Below are 19,647 nucleotides of genomic sequence, written 5' to 3'. Positions count from 1 at the left end.
TGAATATTTTTCTAATGATATCTATCCAAAGACTTTAAGATGTCTTAAGGATGTCTCGTGTACTGGTCTAGGTTTTACTGTTTGGGTATCAAAGTGTTACGTCGTACGCGTGTCGGCCATAGTATGAATCCTCTGTAAAATTCGGACTTCCAGAATGTTCGTCCGATATTTTTGGACACACGAATGCGTTCGAATCGTTAGAGAAGCAAACCGTTCAGCAGGTCAATCGACGAGAAACGTTTCTCAAATGTTTATGTGGAGTACCTTCTTATATTCGACTATGATTAGTAAATTTCTTAAGATTTAAGAAACATCTAGGTTTGTATTCTGAACTCTCTTTTATTGATAAAAATGCCTTAAAAAGGTGGGTTCTCAGTCAATCGGGTGGTACCTAAGCCACTTTGAGAGTTATTTATTTATCGATTAAAAGATTTCTTCGGAATACGGATCTATTGTAGATCAGGACTAAGCAAGTTTTGTCGGCTACTTTACAATGGTGCAGCGCGCGTCTTGCAAAACTTTTCCGTTTTGGGAGTCCGTTCGCAGGTTCTGTAAGTACGCCAAGCTTATGGTAGCTTCACTTTAATTACAGTTTCCTTACACCTACAGAAGTATCGTGAAGTTCGTTACTAAGACCTAAGTAAAATAATTTCAACGATCGCGTCTCAAGTGAGAACACGAGCAGGCGTTTTGGCGCGTCTCGAGCGCGTCGTGTGAAAGTTTGATAATAAATATTTCTCGTGTGGTTCTCGTTAAATAACAATAATTGTGAGAGGTTAATTCGCTCAGAGAATGCGAATATATGGTCGGAGCGTGATGTCGAAAAAAAGGGTGAGTGTTGTCGTTACGCACCTGCCGCCCAAGGTTAAAAGTCGCCTGTATCTCACGATTGTCGCTAGACACGTTGTTATTGCGCGTCGGTAAATAAATATATACCAAACTAAATGTAACTTTGGAATTTCAGTTTCGATGGTGTCTTCGATGAGTGCGCACACATGATGCTCGCAAGAACGATACTACTCGGCAGAACTTCCGGTCGTAATTCCCAATTGGCGTGAGTATACGTGAGTACAAGTTCGTCAAATGTTCCATAAAGATTTCATGATACAATCGTGCGAAGATTGGAAAAACCGTTGTCGTTGTTGAGAGGAATGCTGTAGGCAGATTCTATAATATTCTCTTAACGACAGTGTCGTTACCATTACGTTGCGTATACTCAGAAAATTAGTTATAGAAGCTAAACTAGGAACAATTAGATTTTGGTTTCTACGGCTAATTCTACCTCCAATTAAATTTTAAAAGTTGGCCGCTACAAAACCGTCAGTTTAATGATTAACCATAAATAGAAAAGCACAATTTTTGTATTATCGTCGGCTTAAGTTAAACCAACAGTTAACCGGAAAATGAAAAACCGCGTCTGGAGGTGACTTTCACCAACTCTAATTAAGTTCAACCGATGAAATTGACCAGTTGCATTGGCCAATTAGCTAAACCGATAAATGCGATTGATTAATTCCATGGAGTTAACCGTCGATTGAATTTAATCAAAATTGGTGAAAGTTATCCTGAGTTATTAAAAGTTACAAAATAAGGCTACTGAGGAACGTTCGTTAGCGCGGCTCGAGTGGCGATGGCTCTACATAATAGATAAATCTATCTCGAGTACACTAATTAAGACCAAGATGTATCGCATTCGCACAACGGATTTATTCTAATCCAAATGTGAGTTTCTATGCAGATTCTTAGTTGATAAGTACAACCGTGTCTTGCTGCTTATATTGTTATCCCCATGTTTTTCATTTCGCGTTGATTTCACGTAGTTTTCCAAGTGGTCATAGTTCTGATCGACAAGACGAGGCACGTCCTCGCCTTCCCAACACCGAGATCCGGCCTCAGTGTTGTAAAATCCATCCTTTCGTCAGCCACACGCCGGCTGACGATCCACGGTCTAGTAAACGATCTTGGCTGAGTCAGCTGCAAGCAAGTGCGTACGAAGTTAAACATCGTTAACGCATAACGATTAGTACAGTTAATCACACACACACATACACACACACATGTATTCGCAGATAAATATATATATATATATATATATATATATATATATATATATCGGATTTTGCGCACGACGTGAAAACTTTATTAAGTTTCACGGTACGCATTACTATCGAGATGCCCCGGCACGAGGAGGCAATTTTTCAATTTCAAAGTACACGGGGAAGAAAGAAAGAGTAGAGAGATACGGAAGAAGAAAAAAAGATAGATAGGCAGAGAAAGAGAGAGAGATAGAGATAACGATCATGCTCTCTCGCCTCGAACTACTCGTATAGGCACGCGATCGTCGTGACGCGGAACGTACGTTTGTAAATATTTTTTCCCCCCGACGCGGCGGGATTGCGCACTTTAATGAAACGAGAAGAAAACTATAATCGTCAGGGCCGATCATGTCTCTCGATCTAAATCGAAATAAATTGCGAAACACGCCCGGGCGACGATAGCGCGGCGGGCGAGCGGGTGGACGGACGGACGGACGAGAGAATCGGCAGCCTCCGCTCGAGTACTTATCACGCAGATATAACGATCGCCTTACGTCACTTTCCGTGTACATTTACATGAACATTCGCAAATTTACGACCTACGCAATTGCGTACTTATCGACGGCGGAGCGATGCGAAGCTCGTGCAAAAAATTCCTACGGCGGGTGCGAAGTTAGTCGGAGATATGCTACGCTGTTCTCTCTCTTTCTCTCTCTCTTTCTCGATGATGTCCTTGGACGTCCCAGACATTTTTGTCGACGCATTTGTGCACACGAGGAAGGAAGGAAGATACTTGGCGCGTAGCCGCGCGAACTACATTTTTGCGCGACCGAGGAGACGAGGCCGGATGAACCATGACGACGACGATGACGACGAGCGCTTACCTAACGAGCGATGTACGCGCGTCGCAGTTACATCCCTGCATCGTGTTTTAATTCGCGAGGTGACTATGAGGGATGTCGCTCGGTCCCGGGAAGAGAAGCCTCGTCGTGGCGCGTCTTCGGCGATCGCTGCAACACAACGTCGATTATACACGTTAGTTATGCGAAAAAAAGAATTAGCTCCCAGAGCTAAGAATTACAACAAGAAATACAACACAATTGAAATTTAGTTAATTCAGCTAATTTTTCGTCCCTGTATCTAGTTTTCAGCTAAAAACTAAGTTTAGTGATCAAATTTCAGTTATTAGGATAGCCAATTCCTTTTTTTATCTGTGTAGTGTACATTGAGAAGACAATTTTTGGTATTTGTATCTGCGATCGCGTAAGTGAAAGAATTATAATCGAAGGAATCTTTTTTCTCTTTCTAGTAAACGTCGTTATAATATCAGAGAAGATAACTGCTATTATGTTTTAGCTTAAGATCAGAAAGAGATTTAATTTAGGCCGAAGATGGCTATAATCTTAGTGACAGGGATTTCTTTCGGTGTAATTAGACGAGAGAATGCAGCTTGACGAGACAATCTGGAGAGGAAAATACGCTATCGAGATATGTTTTCTCAGCGTGAGAATCTCTCTCTTACATTGTCAGCAGATCCAGTTTCTTGTATCTTTCTTCCGACAGCATCCCGCTCAGTAGCGACAGAGTAATTAGCGTCTCCAGTTCGGCTATTCTCTGGTCAGATAGTCGTTTTTGCCTCCTGTAAAGAGCGAGTCGAGTTGAGGCCCGCGATATTACTTCAGATAAACGTGCGAGCGATCGCGCGTTATCTTCTTTGGGAGGGTTTCTTTTTCTTTTTTCTTTCGGTTCGTCTTACGATTTGACGGGTATCGATGCGCCTCCGCTTGCGAGCGACGTGACGATCGCTTTCTCCTGCTCGTGGTCCTGGAAATCCTTCGGCTTTGAGTCATGTGCGAGCAGCGTATTTGAGGCCGATCTGATCGCAAAGCAAGAGAAAAGCGTAAGAGAGAGAGAAAGACGTAGTTACATCGAACGATGTGTGACGATGTGTGACGTTCGTATATCGCGCCGAGCTCATCGCAAGATTCGAAAAATGTCAGCTTTTGTTTTTCATTCGGTCAGGAAAATCGACGCTGTATCCCCCCGTATGATGCGTGTTTTCATCGAGATAAGAGAGAGATATGTTTTTATAATATCGCCAATTTTGCCGAATGTCTGACGTAACATGCGAATACGTAAGAAGTTTTACGTAAGAAGCTGGAGCAAGAGCGGAAACGATATCGAAGTATCGATTTTCGTCGATTTCCCAACGCGATCGTCGTTCCGACAGTCGAAAGTTGCGCATATGTCTTAACGGAATACAATGTATATTATTATATTTTAACCGTATACTACGCAATGTATAATTACCCGCTCTGTTCGATCGCAGCACGTCCGTAGGTAAGTCTCGGCAACGCGAATGCCACGAGGACGCAGATCGCCATTATTAACGGACGCGCCATTGCGTACGCGCAGGAGCGCCTCGATATTGCTTTGTTTTCTTCTTCTTCTCGCGTCACTCGGTAAAGATGCTCGTACGTGTGCAGGGACAACTCGCGAAGGCGAAACTGAAACGGTTTTTCGACAAGTTTCACACGATCTCGATACAATCCTGAGAGACTTGCTCGCGTGTTCGTTGTATTTAAACTATACAGCCCGAGCGACGATCTCACCATGTATATATGTATATATATGTGTGGGGACGATATATTGCCTCCCCCACCACAGAGGCAAGACGCTTCTGCACCCCTCTTTTTGTCGATCCACCCGCCGATGCAGATAACGCACATTTGCACGATGAGATGATTTCCAGAGGTCTCACCTCGTCGAAAAGAACGACGCCGGCGAAATTTATTTATAAAAATAATAGGTGTAATACAGATAATATATATATATATAAATATATATATATATATATATTTGTAGGAAATAATAATTGACAAAAATACACTTGGATATTTAGATGCAGTAGTTACAATGTAGCATAATTATGCAAGACGATGATGTGGCGATTCAATGATGATATTATGGATGTACATTCTTTTTCCACATGATTTCTCTTATATAGATGAGTCACAGGGTACAAAGTTATACACTTGTACATATATACGTGCATCTGTTTGTATTTATAAATGCGTACGCGCAATACGTGAAATCACACGAGTGAAAGCGCTAATGCTCGATTTGTCGAAAAGTGCGAGCGCAAGAACCAAACGAAGGACAGAGGTCGGAACGAACCGTTTTCCGATACGAGACAAATTTTTTCCGTTCAGGACCCGAAGGATTCTTCACAACGATGCCGCAATAAGCCGCAAGAATTTTATATGTAACACAGCAAAATTTGTCGCTGACTGTCCGCCGATACTCTGCAACAACGTTGCTAAGGCAGCAAGATAGGAGAGCAAAGTCGCGTGTAATCGCGCTCGTCTCTTTTTTTCTTTTTTTTTCACGCCTCGCCACGAGTTCCTCTCTCTCTCTTTTTTCTTGTTCCTTTCGCGATGAATAATGCACCCTCGCGATATATCATTCTTGACTGACGCATTCATACCATTTGTTGCGTTAGAACACCCTACGTCCCACGCGATGATGCACGATCGCCGATACGTTTACCCACTTTCCGTCGACGAGCTGTCCCCCGAAACCTGCGGAACGATCGCGGATTTTTCAGCCGAATTCATCGCATCATCCCTACGTCACCTTCCTCAAGATTTACTCTCCCCGTCTTTTCCCTTGCGAGTAGAAGGCGGGCGAATCAAAGGACAAGTCCACGTGGCCGCCTCGATCCGGGCGCGCGACGAGCGGGGACGAGAATTCTTGCCGGGAAGTATGTATATATGAAATATGTATTAAAAATACGTATAAATTTTCGCCTCGCGCGTGTAACGTAACATGCCCGCGCGAAAAAGGAAAGAAGGTTGCTCGGCGGAGTGCAGTACCGTCCGAACTAAGCACGCTAACGAAACTAACGTACTAAATATAGTGCGGTTATCTCGGTGTACAAAGATACATGTACACGAGGATAAGAGTGTTTCCGTTGCATCTTCACGCATTATCACCTCCTTATCCGAATTGCAGTTGTGAAATTCCGCCAACGTGCAATCGCCGAGAACGTGCTTACGGTTTTCGGTTCTTTCTCCTGCCGATGATTTCGCCTCATCGCCAGACTCACTGCTGGCCGAATCGCGCGCGCGCGATCGAGGCCTGTTTGCGTCGTTGCGAGAACGCAAGCTGAACCTTACGCTCCTCATTTTTACTTCTTGCTTCCGGTTTTCTCGCATTTCGATCGCGAAACTTTATCGCGGAAACGAGGCGTTGGGAGACTCTCGTCACGCCGACCTTTTACACGATAAAGTAACGCGATCAAGTGTTTCTATCACGTACGACGATTTCCTCTTTTCAATGGCAATTACATTTACATATTGTACTTTTAATATTTCAACGATCGATTGGTTGAGCTTCCGTATAATCAATAAAAGTCAACTCGGCGGTCAACGTGTTAAACCTTGAATTCTACAACGCAGTAGGAACTTAAATAACAAAATAAGCAACTTTAATTCCAATAATTTACTCCTACTTTAATCGTAATGATATTTTAAATTACCGTTTTCGTTATTTTTTTAGCGTCAAAATAAATTACTTAAGATAGCGGTTAAAATGTGGAATATGTGGAATTAAAGATTCAAGAGAGAAATTAACATGTGTCAATATTGTTGTCGAAGTATACGGAGAAAGATAATTTGCTGACATAGCAAATCTTATGCTGTCGCGACAAAATCTGTCAGTTATTATATGAACAGCAAAACAATTTGTTAAGAATATTAATTGCAATTCGCTGGATTATTTTGCTGAATCTACAAATTATTTTACCGTGAGAACAAAATTAATAATTGTAGGAAAACATTCTTTTATTTTTAACGGCAGATTAACGTGTCCTAAGGACAAAAAAATACTCAGCAGAATATTTTAAAGGTCCTGTGTTCTCGCCGTGTTGTCCTTATTTGATGACATTAGAAGTGAGAAATCACACGTTAAAAATTATTGTAAGAAGTAAGTTGCATGTTATACTAATTTACATGAAACAAAGATACATGATATCTTGAAAATCGACTGAGTAAAACAAAAAAAGAGGGAATATATATCGAAATAAAGTAGTACTGACGTGAGCACGAATATCGGGAGAAAATATCGATACAAAAAATTCTTGAGCGTCAAGTTAGTTTCGAAATGTCGACTCGGACGCTATAAACGCGACTGTAGCAGCCTCTCAATACAACCGAGAGGAGAAGGAGCAGCAAGCTGAACGCGCGAAGGATCGCGTAAAAAGATAGGCGCGAATTTCGTAATTGATTTTGTTGCACGCGTCATTTAACTGGAATGAGTTCGGTCACGTGCGCACGTTATTATCTTGATTTCGTCGGCGATTCGCGTTTGAGAAAACAATCGCGCTGACGTCACAGGCGGTGTGTTTTCGCGAGATTTCATGCAAAACACAGCGGCAGCGCGTCGACCGTGCGACTTTCGCAGTTGCGCGAAACGCGCGCAAGCTTCGGCCATGCACGAATTTGTAAACGATTTTGTATCTGCCGAGCGAGAGAGAAAGAGAGAGACCATCGTTTAAACGCACGTTGACCGCCGAATCTAACCTCGGATCATCGCGACGGTCGCAATGTTTCATTCACAAGCACGATTACGCCTCAATTACGACACAAGCCCGAGATATCGCGTACTACTACTTACTATTTACACTCTCGTCTTTATGCTCTCCGTTAGTCCATCATCAGTGGTCGTGACATCGAATAATCGCTCCCTCCCTGGAGGGGAAAATCGCGCTGAATTCGGCCGAAAGTCGCAGCCTTTCGCAGACCGCGCATATCCGAGTCCGATATCCGAATCCCAACGCGCAGCAACGCGCGCTCGATCGCAATTTATCAATTATCACACGCGAATCGCGTTCCGCGTGTTCTCGCGTTCACCTACAACGTGAGTAGTACAAAATACCGACAGCTCGTCCGTCGGCTCGCGTCGCCGCGTTCGCTGGAGATTTATATGAGCCGCGTGGGGGCGACTCTTTAACGACGATCCATGGATCATCACACGTGCGCCGAAAGGCCGACACTTTGTATTGATACTTTTGGGAGAAAAATGGACACCACGCGAGCGAACGACGTTTCCCGCCGCAAAATTACACACCGACGGAAAAGAAAATGGCCAATCCCGCGGAAATCGCCGTTATTCCCGGCGTCAATCGCATTTTCTTGTTCTCCTAAACGACTTTCCTAACGAGGGCAGCTTCGCGATGTAATTATTGTCGCTGACGCTAGAGCAACGCTCATGCTGCAAAAGTAATCTTCCGGCCTGTAAATATTTAGCCGTACAATTACAGTCCCAAACACCGAACCTCGGTTCACGTTCGAATGCGTCCTTTTGAGTGCTCCAAGAGTTTTAACGTCGAGAACGAAGCGATATTTCCGAGTCTCATCGCGAAATTCCCCCGTCGTTTCGACGAAAAAGTTCGCGCGAGAACGCGAAATGCGAGGAGACACACGTTTTATCGCGACGGAACGGACGGAAGAATCCTGTATTTACCGACGAAATAATATGCTTCCGCTAGGCCCTTGCAGAGGGAGTTGCGGTCCAATTTTTCTTTAATTGGGATGATGTAATTTCTCGACGATGTCTCATTTAGGCTGTTCCACTCGGCGCTCCTTCCTCATCCGCTCGGCTCGCCTCACGTCCGAATCCAGAATTCTACCGTGCGATTGCGCCGTTGCGACTTTCGTCTTCCCGCCACGATCCATCCCCAGCGATTTGACGAAGCCCAAATTTTGAGATAGAGATCGCACGCCGGCGCAGATCTGTGGATTAAAGTGCCCGCGAAAGTGGATCACTTGAGCGTATAATTGCGCGTAATCGGTGTCAACACACTCGAGTGATAATATGAAGTCGTACGGTGTGGAAGAGGGATGGGCGGGAAGCGTGAAAGACAAGAAATTGCATGAATAATCGATTACCACACTTTTTATTGCATTCGTGATCGCATATACATCACTTTATTCAAATTAATCCGACGACGATTCGACGTGACCGATGTGTGAATATGCATGTTGTGTGTGTGTGTGTATATATGTATGTGTGAGAAAAAATACACGAATGTCGGTGCCTGGTTCTCAGCGAGCGGCAAAGAGAGAATCTTTCTATCTTTTTTTTTTTCTTGATACACGACTCAATCCGCAAAAGCAAAGTTGAATCACAATCGTGGAATAAATAAATAAATAAACAATAAATAAGTAAATACACATATATAAATAAATATATAAATAAATAAATAAATAAACAATAGGCATTAAAAATGACATTAAGTAGTAAATAGTATTGAGGAACGTAGGCGCGCGCTTTCTCGCAGCCTAATTAATACTAACTAGTGCCGATCCACGGCAATAAAATACTCCAACGCACTGAAGTAATCCGTACACGCGTCTCGCATTCACGTCTTAGGAGCTAAATAAATACATACAATTCAAATCGAACGATTCTCGCCGAGAAATACTGCGTCGAACCTGACCGTACAATCCGGACGACGCGTTTCTCGGTAGAAACGGTCGCATTCTCGATGAATCCCATCGGCGGGCGGGAATTCTCTCATGACATCCAACGTGAATTCCCGTTTCTCGCGGGATTAACATTGCGGTCGATACATGCTAAATAAGAATTATAATCATACACATGGCCGAGCCCGGAATGCAACGCGGTGCGTCGCGCGCCGCTTGCTCGGCGACGCGCTCGCGGACGCTTCGAAATCTCTTGGTCCTTTACGCTCAAGGTGTGCGCGATGAAATTTCGCCGTTTTGCTAACGGAAAGGAAACGCATTTTGTTAACGGACTAAGAAACTAGCGGATGACGCAAGCTCACCGCGTACAAAACCGCGGGACGGAGCGGGCGAGAAGTTCGTGGAATCCTCTCCCGCGAGATCGCGTCGAAGATATTTGTTTTTATCGTCACGTTTCGCGCGTTCGTTGTAATACTGTCTGAAGTAAATTTGTAAATCTTTTCCCGCGTACGAAGAAGAATGACGTTACCTTCGCTTTGTGCTCTTGCGGATGCGGACACAATCAGTAAGCCGCGCAACGCTCGGCCGTGCCTCATCTCCGCGATTTATTCCGCTGGAAGGACAGCTTGATTTAATTGTAATGGCAGACACGACGTTGCATCGCGATGAGATTCCTCGCTCGCTCCATCCGTTTGATCCTTCGCACTGGGAGATTAGTGGGAAAATTATTCGCACGGCTGTCAGACTCGGGGGGTTAATCAGCGGCGGATAAAGGTGACTCTCGTGAAACTCCACGAACGTGCTAATCGATGAATTCGGATACAAGTGTTACCCGCTCCATCTCGCTAACACAGATAGAAATGATGAACGGCATGTTACAGAACTGGAGATTGATTTTGGCGATTCTTATTCCCCGGTAGAAATTTCGATGCATTTTTTTCAAGCAATTACCGGACAGTTTATTAACTTCTCCCTAGCAACCGAGGAGTAAAACCTACTGGGGATCTCAATCAAGACGTGACGCTTTTCTTACACCTTCTTGGAAAATAATCTGATCGCACTGACCAGAAAAGGAACAACCAGGTGCGTTCAGGTTGAAGGAAACAGAATTTCTGGTTCTTATGATCCAAATGTGGTTCCTGTGGGACTAGAAATTCCGTTTTCTTCAACCAAAATGCACCTGGTTGTTCTCTCTCTGGTTAACACAACTAAACTTTTTTCCGTGTGTGCGCAAAAGATCACCCCATTCACAGAACGAAAACAGAACAGTAAATGGAACAAAAGTAGACAAAAAATGGGCAGGAAAAATTATTCAATTGATTAATAAACTTTCCTTGTGAAAAGAATGGGCAGTTTCGTCCTAGAAGAATCCCCGAATAAAACTCGATCAAATTCTTGTCGATTTCCTACGCAGTATTGTCACAACTAAAAACTGAGAATTCATTAATATTAGACAGTAACTTAGATAGATTAAGGAGACTGCATTAATTTTTACCGGGGATTGTTTTTTGTTCATTGGTTAACTTGACCGGAGTTAGACGAAAATCACCGCAAGTGACGCGATCCTCTCGAAATCGTCGACCCGTGGGGGAGACGCGCGCGCGCTTCGGAAAAACGGCGACAAAAGCGTCGCGCGTATCTCACGAGGAGGCGCGATCGGGCGAATGAAATCGAAGAGATTTATAGCTACTCTAAGGGGATATCTAACGCGCCGCTGCAAGAACGCTTCTCTCGCGCGGATTCGGCACTACTAACGAATACTAGGGACGACTCACGTTTCGAAATACTGTTCTCGTTTAAGCAGTCGAGCATACTCGAAATGAAGGATTGCGCGATTGCGCCGTCCGGCCGGCGGGAAACACTCGTGTCGTTCTCTGCAGGGTAATCTGCCGATGCGCTTCCGTTTTCTCCCGCTGATGCGGCCCCCTCTCGCGCAATACGCGCGAAATTCACATAGTTTCTACTCCGAGATAATTACTTAGAATACTTTCTTAAGTAAAGTTCGCAAGTTCGTAAAGAAATCGAAGCTCGGACGGAAGCTGGTCCGTAGGTAGCGCGTTGTCGACGGATCACGGGCGAGAGATCGGTTAAATGTACGTGTGTATACGCGTGTGTATGTGTGTGTGTGTTTTACGTGTACCTGTGTGTAGGTGTATCTTCCCTAATTGTTTACTTCCTGCTTCTTCTCCCTACGTTTTCTCTCCTTCCCGTCTCCCCCGCTCCGTCCTTCCTCCATTTCTTTCGCCGCACTTCCCTGACTTTCGCCTCATCCTCGAGCGACGTCGAGCTTCTGAATTAAATCAACTAATAGTCTCCCTGCACCTCCTGCGAATCTTCCTTCTGCAATTAGAACAAGAGGGAATGGAATTAGCGCGCCGATCTGCCAATAACAGATTGAAAACGGAGACAAAGCCTCGTTCGCGTATTTCGCGCGTACTTCGCGTACGCCACGACGTATCCGCTGTATCCGGGATACTCGACGATCAATCGAGCGAACGAAAGAATATATCGAGTATAAGAGAATGAGTGCAAACGGACGAATCGTTTACTACGCGGAGGCGTTAGCATTTCTCCCGCGAAGAAAAAGAAGACGACCTCGGAGACCTCGTGCGTTAGGAAGCCGCTAATTACACGCACGGAGTTCATTACGTTTCGCAGCATGCGCCTCGACGACGGTCCGTTCAATCTTTCCTTGTCGTGAAATTATCACTCGGGCGGGGTGACGGTGTGTGATAAACGACCGGACGAGAGAACGAGCCGCTACCGGAAGATGTTTAAATTTTACGGCACGTCTCGGGAATGAAGGGCGTGCTGACGAATAGCGTTCGAAACAATTATCGCGACTTCGCGCGCTCCGCGTTAAGTGGGATCCGCGGGCGAGTCGTTAATCAGCCGGCATTTGGTAAATTTCGTAACGATGCGGTGACGTGATAGGAGTAGGATAGATAAGCGAGCACAGCAAGATTGCGGCGAAGCAACGCAAATGGATAGATAGTAGCGCTGTCGGCATAATCCAGATATATTTCGGGATATCCAAGTAATACCGGATTAAGCTGTCCGGACACCTACAGTTGTATTAGTTAGTGAGTTCATAACAAGCCATAACAGATATCCCAAGCTTTGTAGAAATCTTCCAATAAGACCATTTTTGCGAAGTTGCTGTATTTGCCGACATTGTTCTAGCGTTATATTCTTTTGTTTGCTCATCATTTGCTCAGCTGTCACAACACGTCTCTCTACCTACATTATTCGGTAGGTACTAATAAGTACTGTTTACATTGCAGAAATTTTGACCTACTACCACAGTGTACGTAAGTACGTGTCCGCAGAATTTACGGATATATAAACCGATGAAATATACGCCACTGTATTTACGGATATATAAACCGATAAAATATTTGAAACAAGTAACATTTACTTAAGTGCAATATGTATTTTTTTGTGTGCAGTTACCCGGGTAATCCCGAAAGACTCGGGTTTCTGGATAAATACCGGGATAAATATTTAAAGAAAAAGAAAAATGGCGGTATTTTCAGTCGAAGCGATAGTGGAAATGCCGCTCGAGATTGCAAGAGTGAATGTTTCACTCAGACTTGGAATGAATTCTACCTCACGAGCGAATGTTTCAATCGATTGGAGTGAATTTGTTACCCCGTGACGGTGAAGTACGTCAGACTCACTCTTCAGTTTCGAGTTTGGTTTACTCTGAGAATTTATTCTGTACAAATAAATAATCACTTGAATCTTGGTTATCGGCCTTTTATTTAAGTGAAATTTCGTTTCAAGAAATTTAAAGAATAAAGGAACTATTTACAAAACAAGAGCGAAAGACGAAAGAGAGAGAGAGACTAAACATTCGTTCACACGCACTCGTTTATTAACTCAATCTTGAATCGCGTTACTTACCCAAGGCGAGGGACGAAATTGATCTTGGCCGACGATGAGTAGGAGACGCTGCAGCTTCCGAAGATCGTCCTCCGGAACGGATCTCCGTCGGCGGCCTCTGCGAAGAAGAAAATCAAGCGGCGTCAAACAATTGACCCGCCGATCGCGAAGTATCGATTTGTGCTGCGGGCGAAATCGCGAATGATAGATGCGATAATAGCAATTCCCGAGCAATATGTTGCGCAATATGTGACGTCACGACGAAGAGAGTTACGTGCGATTATTTCACACGCTCGCGGCAAATCTCGCGTCAATGATTCGCGCGAAATTTGCCGCGACAGCTGCCAATCCGCGCCGTTCGCCGGAGTCCAAAACCCGTGTCCCATCGTCATCTCTTTTGCCATAATGCAACGAAGAGAAGGGGGGGGGGAGCAGGAAACATATAAGATGTCATGATCGTTCTGCGATCTTGATCGCGCAATCGTTCGCGAATACGGTCACGGATCAACTTGTATGACTCTTGTGTCTTTTATTGGCCGGCCGAAAGAGCGTGGTGGAAATCAGTCGAACCGCGCGAGAATCCTGTTAAGTGTGGCAATCCCTATCATACGATTAGTTTATTGCGGTTTAATTAATTGTCACGCGCTGATAACAGCGTCGTCATCGCTCGTAGTCGTGCTCGCGAATATCGCGATAGCAGGATCGCGTCTCACGCAATAACGAAGAGCTGTTGAGTGCGAGAACCTTGCTTCGCCCCCCCCCCCTTCACCCTCTCTCTAACGTTCGTGAAATCCGTGTCAAACTGCGCAATTGACGATGCAGGATGGCGGATTAGAAAGTAAAATTCGACGAATCGACCAAGTTCGATCGATCGTTTCCTCGCGCCGTTTTTCGATCAGTCAAATTCCAATATGCGATTCGCGATTTTTAGTTTCCGATACCTGTCTGATAGAGGCTCTAGAGACATCCACGGTAGTCACGTCGCTCATATTTTCGCCGTTCACCGAGGTTTCGATATTTCGTATCATTTCTTCGCGTCTGACCGTTATCCCAAAAGCGAGAGAAAGAGAGAGAGACACGGTCGCGAGGGACCTGTTGATCCCTACAATCTTCGTCTTCTCCTTCTTTCGTACGATTTGTCTCCGAGACCGACATGAATTCGAGATGCTACCGTCGAGACGAGATTCGAGACTTGGGACGAGGAGATATCATAACGCTCCCATACCATGACCTTCTCATTTCTCGAGCGGAGCGTCGGGGTAATTGCGCAAAACTGCCCGCTACAGGTCGCCGGATTTCTCCGGCACGCGCTCCGCTCGCGCGATTCACACGAATTGCGCGTCTAATTTGCGCACTTATACGCTCCCACGTGTGTTATTCAGCAGCGTTATTCGCGAATATTCCGATTTGCGCGGTTACCACACATGATCACACAGTTGTACCGTAACGTCACTTACGCAACGACGCGCCCGTCGTGGGAGCGACCAAAAGAAAGAAGGCGCTTCGCGAGCTCATCACGCCGCTTATCTATCACCGAGCGATATGTACATGGCATACAATTACGCGACGATATTTATGCTCGGTATTAATTACGACGCCAACACCGTGAATATATTGTTCATTAATTTATTCGCCGCGTTCGCGAGAGGAGCGATCGTGCCTCCGGCTCACGAGGTCCCTTTTCCGAGTGCCACGGGTAAGAACATCTGAATAGAAATTTATTCGCGCGGTATTCAGCCTGGGATAAGAAAAGAGAGCGAGAGAGAGAAAGAGATAATTTAGTTAAAGGGGAGAAAGAGAGAGAGAGAGAGAGAGAAAGAGATAATTTAGTTAAAGGTTGCGTTACTATCGTCGTTTTATTTCCACGTATCTCTTTCTCTCTCTTCCTCGCTCTCCACGTATCTTACTCTTTCCAGCGTGCGGGATAAATAACAATTATGTTATTCGATAAGTATCGCGGCGGCGAACGTTTACGAATGCAACGTAAGTATTTGCCGGATGCGAGGTCGCTTCACTCCTCTTAGTTGTTTTCTCTTTTTCCGTTCCTTCCCCCCTCCCCCCTTTTTTTTCCTCCTTCCGCTTGAAAATCGATGTCTCGAGTTCGCATTATTAATTGTACAGAAATTCTGTTGTGACGTCACGCGGATAATTCGCCGAGAGCGACGCGCGCGCGCACTCGCCACGTTCGTTCCCGCCGCGCGGAAATGAATTTCTCATTTCGACTCTTCCCTCGTGTCGTCGATTTCCTTCTTTCTTTTTTGACTCGGGCTTTCCGCCGCGCTCGTGACCGTCCTGCAGAGATCAGCCGAAGGTACAAAGGAGAAGCAACAAGTGCAGCCGCGATCGATAGGATCTCCTCGACAGGAGGGCAGCTTCGCGTCTCCCCGACGTGGAGAATATTGAAAATTATTTTATATAATTCCCCTCCGTGGAGGATCGCTCATGTATTTTTCTCTATGTCGCGCGCGAGATACTATCGCCGTGGATCGCCGTCGAGAAATTCGAATAACGGACGGAACGCGAGGCGGAAAAAAAAACCATTCCGTCGGTGCAACTGGAATTTCCCGACGAAAACTCGGTTGTAAGAAAAATATCGAAAAATTCCAGCAGGAATTTTCTATTCAGTCAATCGTTCAATTCTCAGTTATCTCAACCTAGTTTCAAGCCGCGGCTGAACGTTCAAACGGATGTCAGTTGTGGTAACGGAGATACCACTTCTCGTCCCCGAGTCTTTATTTCTTCTCACCGAGTCTTCATCTGGCCCTTATTTAGTTGCTGCCAACGGAGCTTTCTTTTTTCCGTGCGGAATGTAATTACACGTGATTCAGCGTGATCGCTTCGATCATACCTTTGCGCGAGGCTTTAAGGAGGACGATTCCTTTTCCGCGAGAAGACCCGCAAGAGACTCGTGGAATTCTCAAGGAAGAGGTATTTCTTATCGCGACGATACGCTTCCCCGGTGTTACTATTTAATCGCGCCTGTCACGATAATAGCGATAAAAGTCGATGAGAATTAGCTAGCTAGAGGACCTTAGAACACTATCATGTGTGTGTTTGTGTGTGGGTATGTGTGTGTTCGTGTTCCTCTACGAAAGTCCAGAGAAGTCGAGAGAAGTCCAGAGAAGAAGTGAAATCAAAGTGCGATCGGCGGATCGAGATCGGGGCTCGGGAATGCGATAATTGAAATAATCGACGAGATAAGCCGTAAATAAGGGCGATATATCGGCGTTGAATGAAGCAACGACGATTGTAAATCGGAAGATGAACTTACATGACAGCCGGGTCGAGTTTTCCCAGTCCCACCGGGACGATGTAGCCCTTCAGTTTCTCCAGTGCGATCAGCGTATCGAGCTCGGCGATTCTCTGGTCGGACAAGCGTTTCTGCCGGCTGTAACAAAGATCGGCACGTTCGGTGAATTAACGAGATGTTCTTCTTCTTCTTCTCACTGGCTTGTATGAGAGATTGCGCGAGAGACGAGACGTTAACACGGATGAAGTATCCGATTTCTCCCTTCGCGAATTATTTCCACGCGTGTCCCGCGACTCGACGGTTGCGTCAACGATCGGTCGTGATCGTCGGCGTTTTTAATCTCGATACACAGAAAGAGAGACACACACTTGTCGCTCTCTTTAATAACCGTGCTAATCTCGCGAGCGTACAAAGCGACAAAGCGTCGGATACGTTCGACAAACGTACGTGGGTAGGAGCCGATCGCTCTTCATCTTCTGATCGAGATCTGCCCGGTACTGTCACGTTTCATCATCCTCGTATTGTATCTCCGAAAAGTTCCCCCCATTGGCTCTCCTATTTTCTATATCGCGGACAGCGACTCCAATCTTCTTTTTAACATTTAATATATGAGAAAAAAATATATATATGCTTTAATATATTTTAATAACATATCGTGTTATATCGTGCATTTGACAGTATACAATATCATATATTGAGTCGCGTAACTTTAATTATTTTCACGTCAATTAAATCGAGCTTAGCTGTGTCTCAACAAAGCATTTAACGATCGATAGAATATCAGCCGAACGGGACCAAAGACTGGCGATTCAAAGTCTCTCTCTCTCTCTCTCTTTCAACGTCGCAAGAAAACAGCGCGATAATTTCTTTTCGATTAGCACTCGCAAAAAACGTGATTTGTTCGGAAAAAACATACACATACACACACACACACACACGCGCGTTCTCTCTCTCTCTCTCTCTCTTTCGTGTCTATTCTTTAGCTCGTGTAATTATATAAATCTCTCTTTGAAAAAGTCCTACCTAAGGAACCAGCTAGCAGGCCTGGCATACGTTGTTCCCGACAGCAGTGCGACGACCAGAACGCACAATATCGCCACGCCGATCGACAGTTTCATCGTCGTGCTCGCACTCGGGTCGATCGAAGGAAATAAAAGTAGTGACAGAAGTCGGGAACCGGATGGGAACGTATATAACGATTCTGCGACAACGGCACCGATTGTCACACACTTGATCGCGTCGCGTTTCCCAAAGGTCGATGAGCTTCTTTCCTCTCTCGCTCGTCCGCTGGATCTCCCGGATAATCGAATCTCTTTGCGCTGATGTTGAGATTGAATTCGACGCTCGATCTCCGCACGTTATCCTTCTTTCTCTTTCTCTCTCTCGTCTCGCTTTTGTCTCCTGGTGAAGAACTGTAGCGTACTCTCACTCGCATCGAGCATATATACCCCAAGCCCGCGTTAGCGCCCTCCTGTATCCCCACCTTGCCCTCTTCGGCTAGATCGCCCCCACTCGTTGACGCGGGTCCACCCTCGCTTCTCTATGCGATATTACCTGCCCTCCGATCGTTTTCTCTCCTAGATTCGCGAATGACGACGACGACTGTTCGCTATTTCTTCCTTTTTGTCGCGTTTTTGCCTTCCCTCGACACGATATATTGCGCTTAGTTTCGATTGTCGCCCCCATGAGCGTAGCGGCGTTTCATCCAACGCCGCCCTTTTCGCTTATTCGATCACGAAAGCAATCCTCAAAGCCTTTGACTCGGCAGTTGGCTCCCGATTCAACCGATATATTTCCGTTCCGCATCGAGACGCGGAGCTGTCGAGCTCCATTCGTTTTACGTAAATTTCGTGTCGCCCGAGAGTCAGAATTCGGCGGCCGACGCGTTGCTGACGTCACGAGATCTCGAGGAGCGATCGCGCCCGAAAATTGCGCGCGGGCGTGCGATCGGAAATTAAACTTTCCAAATTGCCTCGTCACCGTCCCGCTACTTCGCGTTTTTAAATCCGGCCGGATCCATGATTACCCAACTTGCGGCAATATCTCGAGTACTTGGAAACTAATTACGACGCCGTCGGACTTAGAAACTTTGCCTTCTTTGTAATGCGCAAATTAGTAATATTACGGCGATACTACGTACTTGCTTCAATGAAGACGCACCCACGTCATTGAACTCGTCAGGGGAGAAGAGAGGAGGGGGAGGAGGACAAAGGTCCCGCTTTCAGGACTCGCTTCAAGCGAGCTCGCGAGTCTCCTCCTCCTTCTCCCCCCGGCATCGCTGTTATTCCCTGCGACAACGCGACATTTTATTTGATTAGCGACCGACACATACGTGCCGATGAGTAACAGGATTGATAAAGGCGAAACGGCGCTACCTTGCGAAAACAGTCGTGCGAGAAATCGCGATAATGCGTTCAATGACGGCCCCGTGGCCGCAGCCGGTCCCGATCGACTTTCGTTGTCCATCGCACCGTTGTCGTCTCGTTATCGTCGCTGTGCCTTCCTAAGTTGAAATATCGACGCTACTGCGGCGCACTTAAGGGTAGCTCGCGTCTACTTAGATGGTCCATAGATTAGGGTAGAAATCTATCTTCACGATATCGACGCTCGTTAACTCCTCTCTTGAATCTTTAATTCTACGGATTTGATTTTAGTACCACCTTGCGTAGCCTATTTTGACGCTAAAACAACGAAAACGGAAATTTAAGGCGTTTATAAGAGTCAAAGTAGGAATAAATTATGTTGTTAGAATAGAAATTAAACCCATTTTCTGTGTATCATTTTAGTCTTTACCGTGCTGTAGAATCATAGGTTTAATTTACGGCCGAAATTTCGTTTCGATTTTTTAATTCGAATAAGAATCTAATTTGACGATAATTGTTAACTTCTTTCTTGAACTTTCAACACTGCAGATTTAATTTTAACGCAATGGCGAATACGGACATTGAAGACATCACGGCCAAAGTGAGAGCAAATCATTAAAATTGAA

At 45.3% G+C, this 19,647-nt stretch overlaps 2 protein-coding genes across 2 annotated transcripts; both read right to left on the bottom strand.

The window, feature by feature from the left end:
* Nucleotides 1–323: 323 nt before the first annotated feature.
* LOC106745261 lies at nucleotides 324–4,747 on the bottom strand. The gene is made up of 5 exons (XM_014620713.1): nucleotides 4,347–4,747; nucleotides 3,793–3,912; nucleotides 3,559–3,675; nucleotides 2,921–3,046; nucleotides 324–1,974 (listed from the first exon to the last, which is right to left on the bottom strand). The coding sequence occupies exons 1-4, from the start codon at nucleotides 4,649–4,651 to the stop codon at nucleotides 2,968–2,970; spliced, it is 621 nt and encodes a 206-aa protein (XP_014476199.1). The 5' UTR covers nucleotides 4,652–4,747; the 3' UTR covers nucleotides 324–1,974; nucleotides 2,921–2,967.
* Nucleotides 4,748–8,989: 4,242 nt separating this feature from the next.
* On the bottom strand, nucleotides 8,990–18,091 carry LOC106745203. Its single transcript, XM_014620568.1, has 4 exons — nucleotides 17,682–18,091; nucleotides 16,680–16,796; nucleotides 13,430–13,526; nucleotides 8,990–11,863 (listed from the first exon to the last, which is right to left on the bottom strand). The coding sequence occupies exons 1-4, from the start codon at nucleotides 17,774–17,776 to the stop codon at nucleotides 11,828–11,830; spliced, it is 345 nt and encodes a 114-aa protein (XP_014476054.1). The 5' UTR covers nucleotides 17,777–18,091; the 3' UTR covers nucleotides 8,990–11,827.
* Nucleotides 18,092–19,647: the final 1,556 nt, after the last annotated feature.

Source organism: Dinoponera quadriceps, unplaced genomic scaffold, assembly GCF_001313825.1.
Source record: "Dinoponera quadriceps isolate SergipeBrazil2010 unplaced genomic scaffold, ASM131382v1 scaffold1270, whole genome shotgun sequence".
NCBI lineage: Eukaryota > Metazoa > Arthropoda > Insecta > Hymenoptera > Formicidae > Dinoponera > Dinoponera quadriceps.
This window is presented reverse-complemented; position numbering and strand designations above follow the sequence as displayed.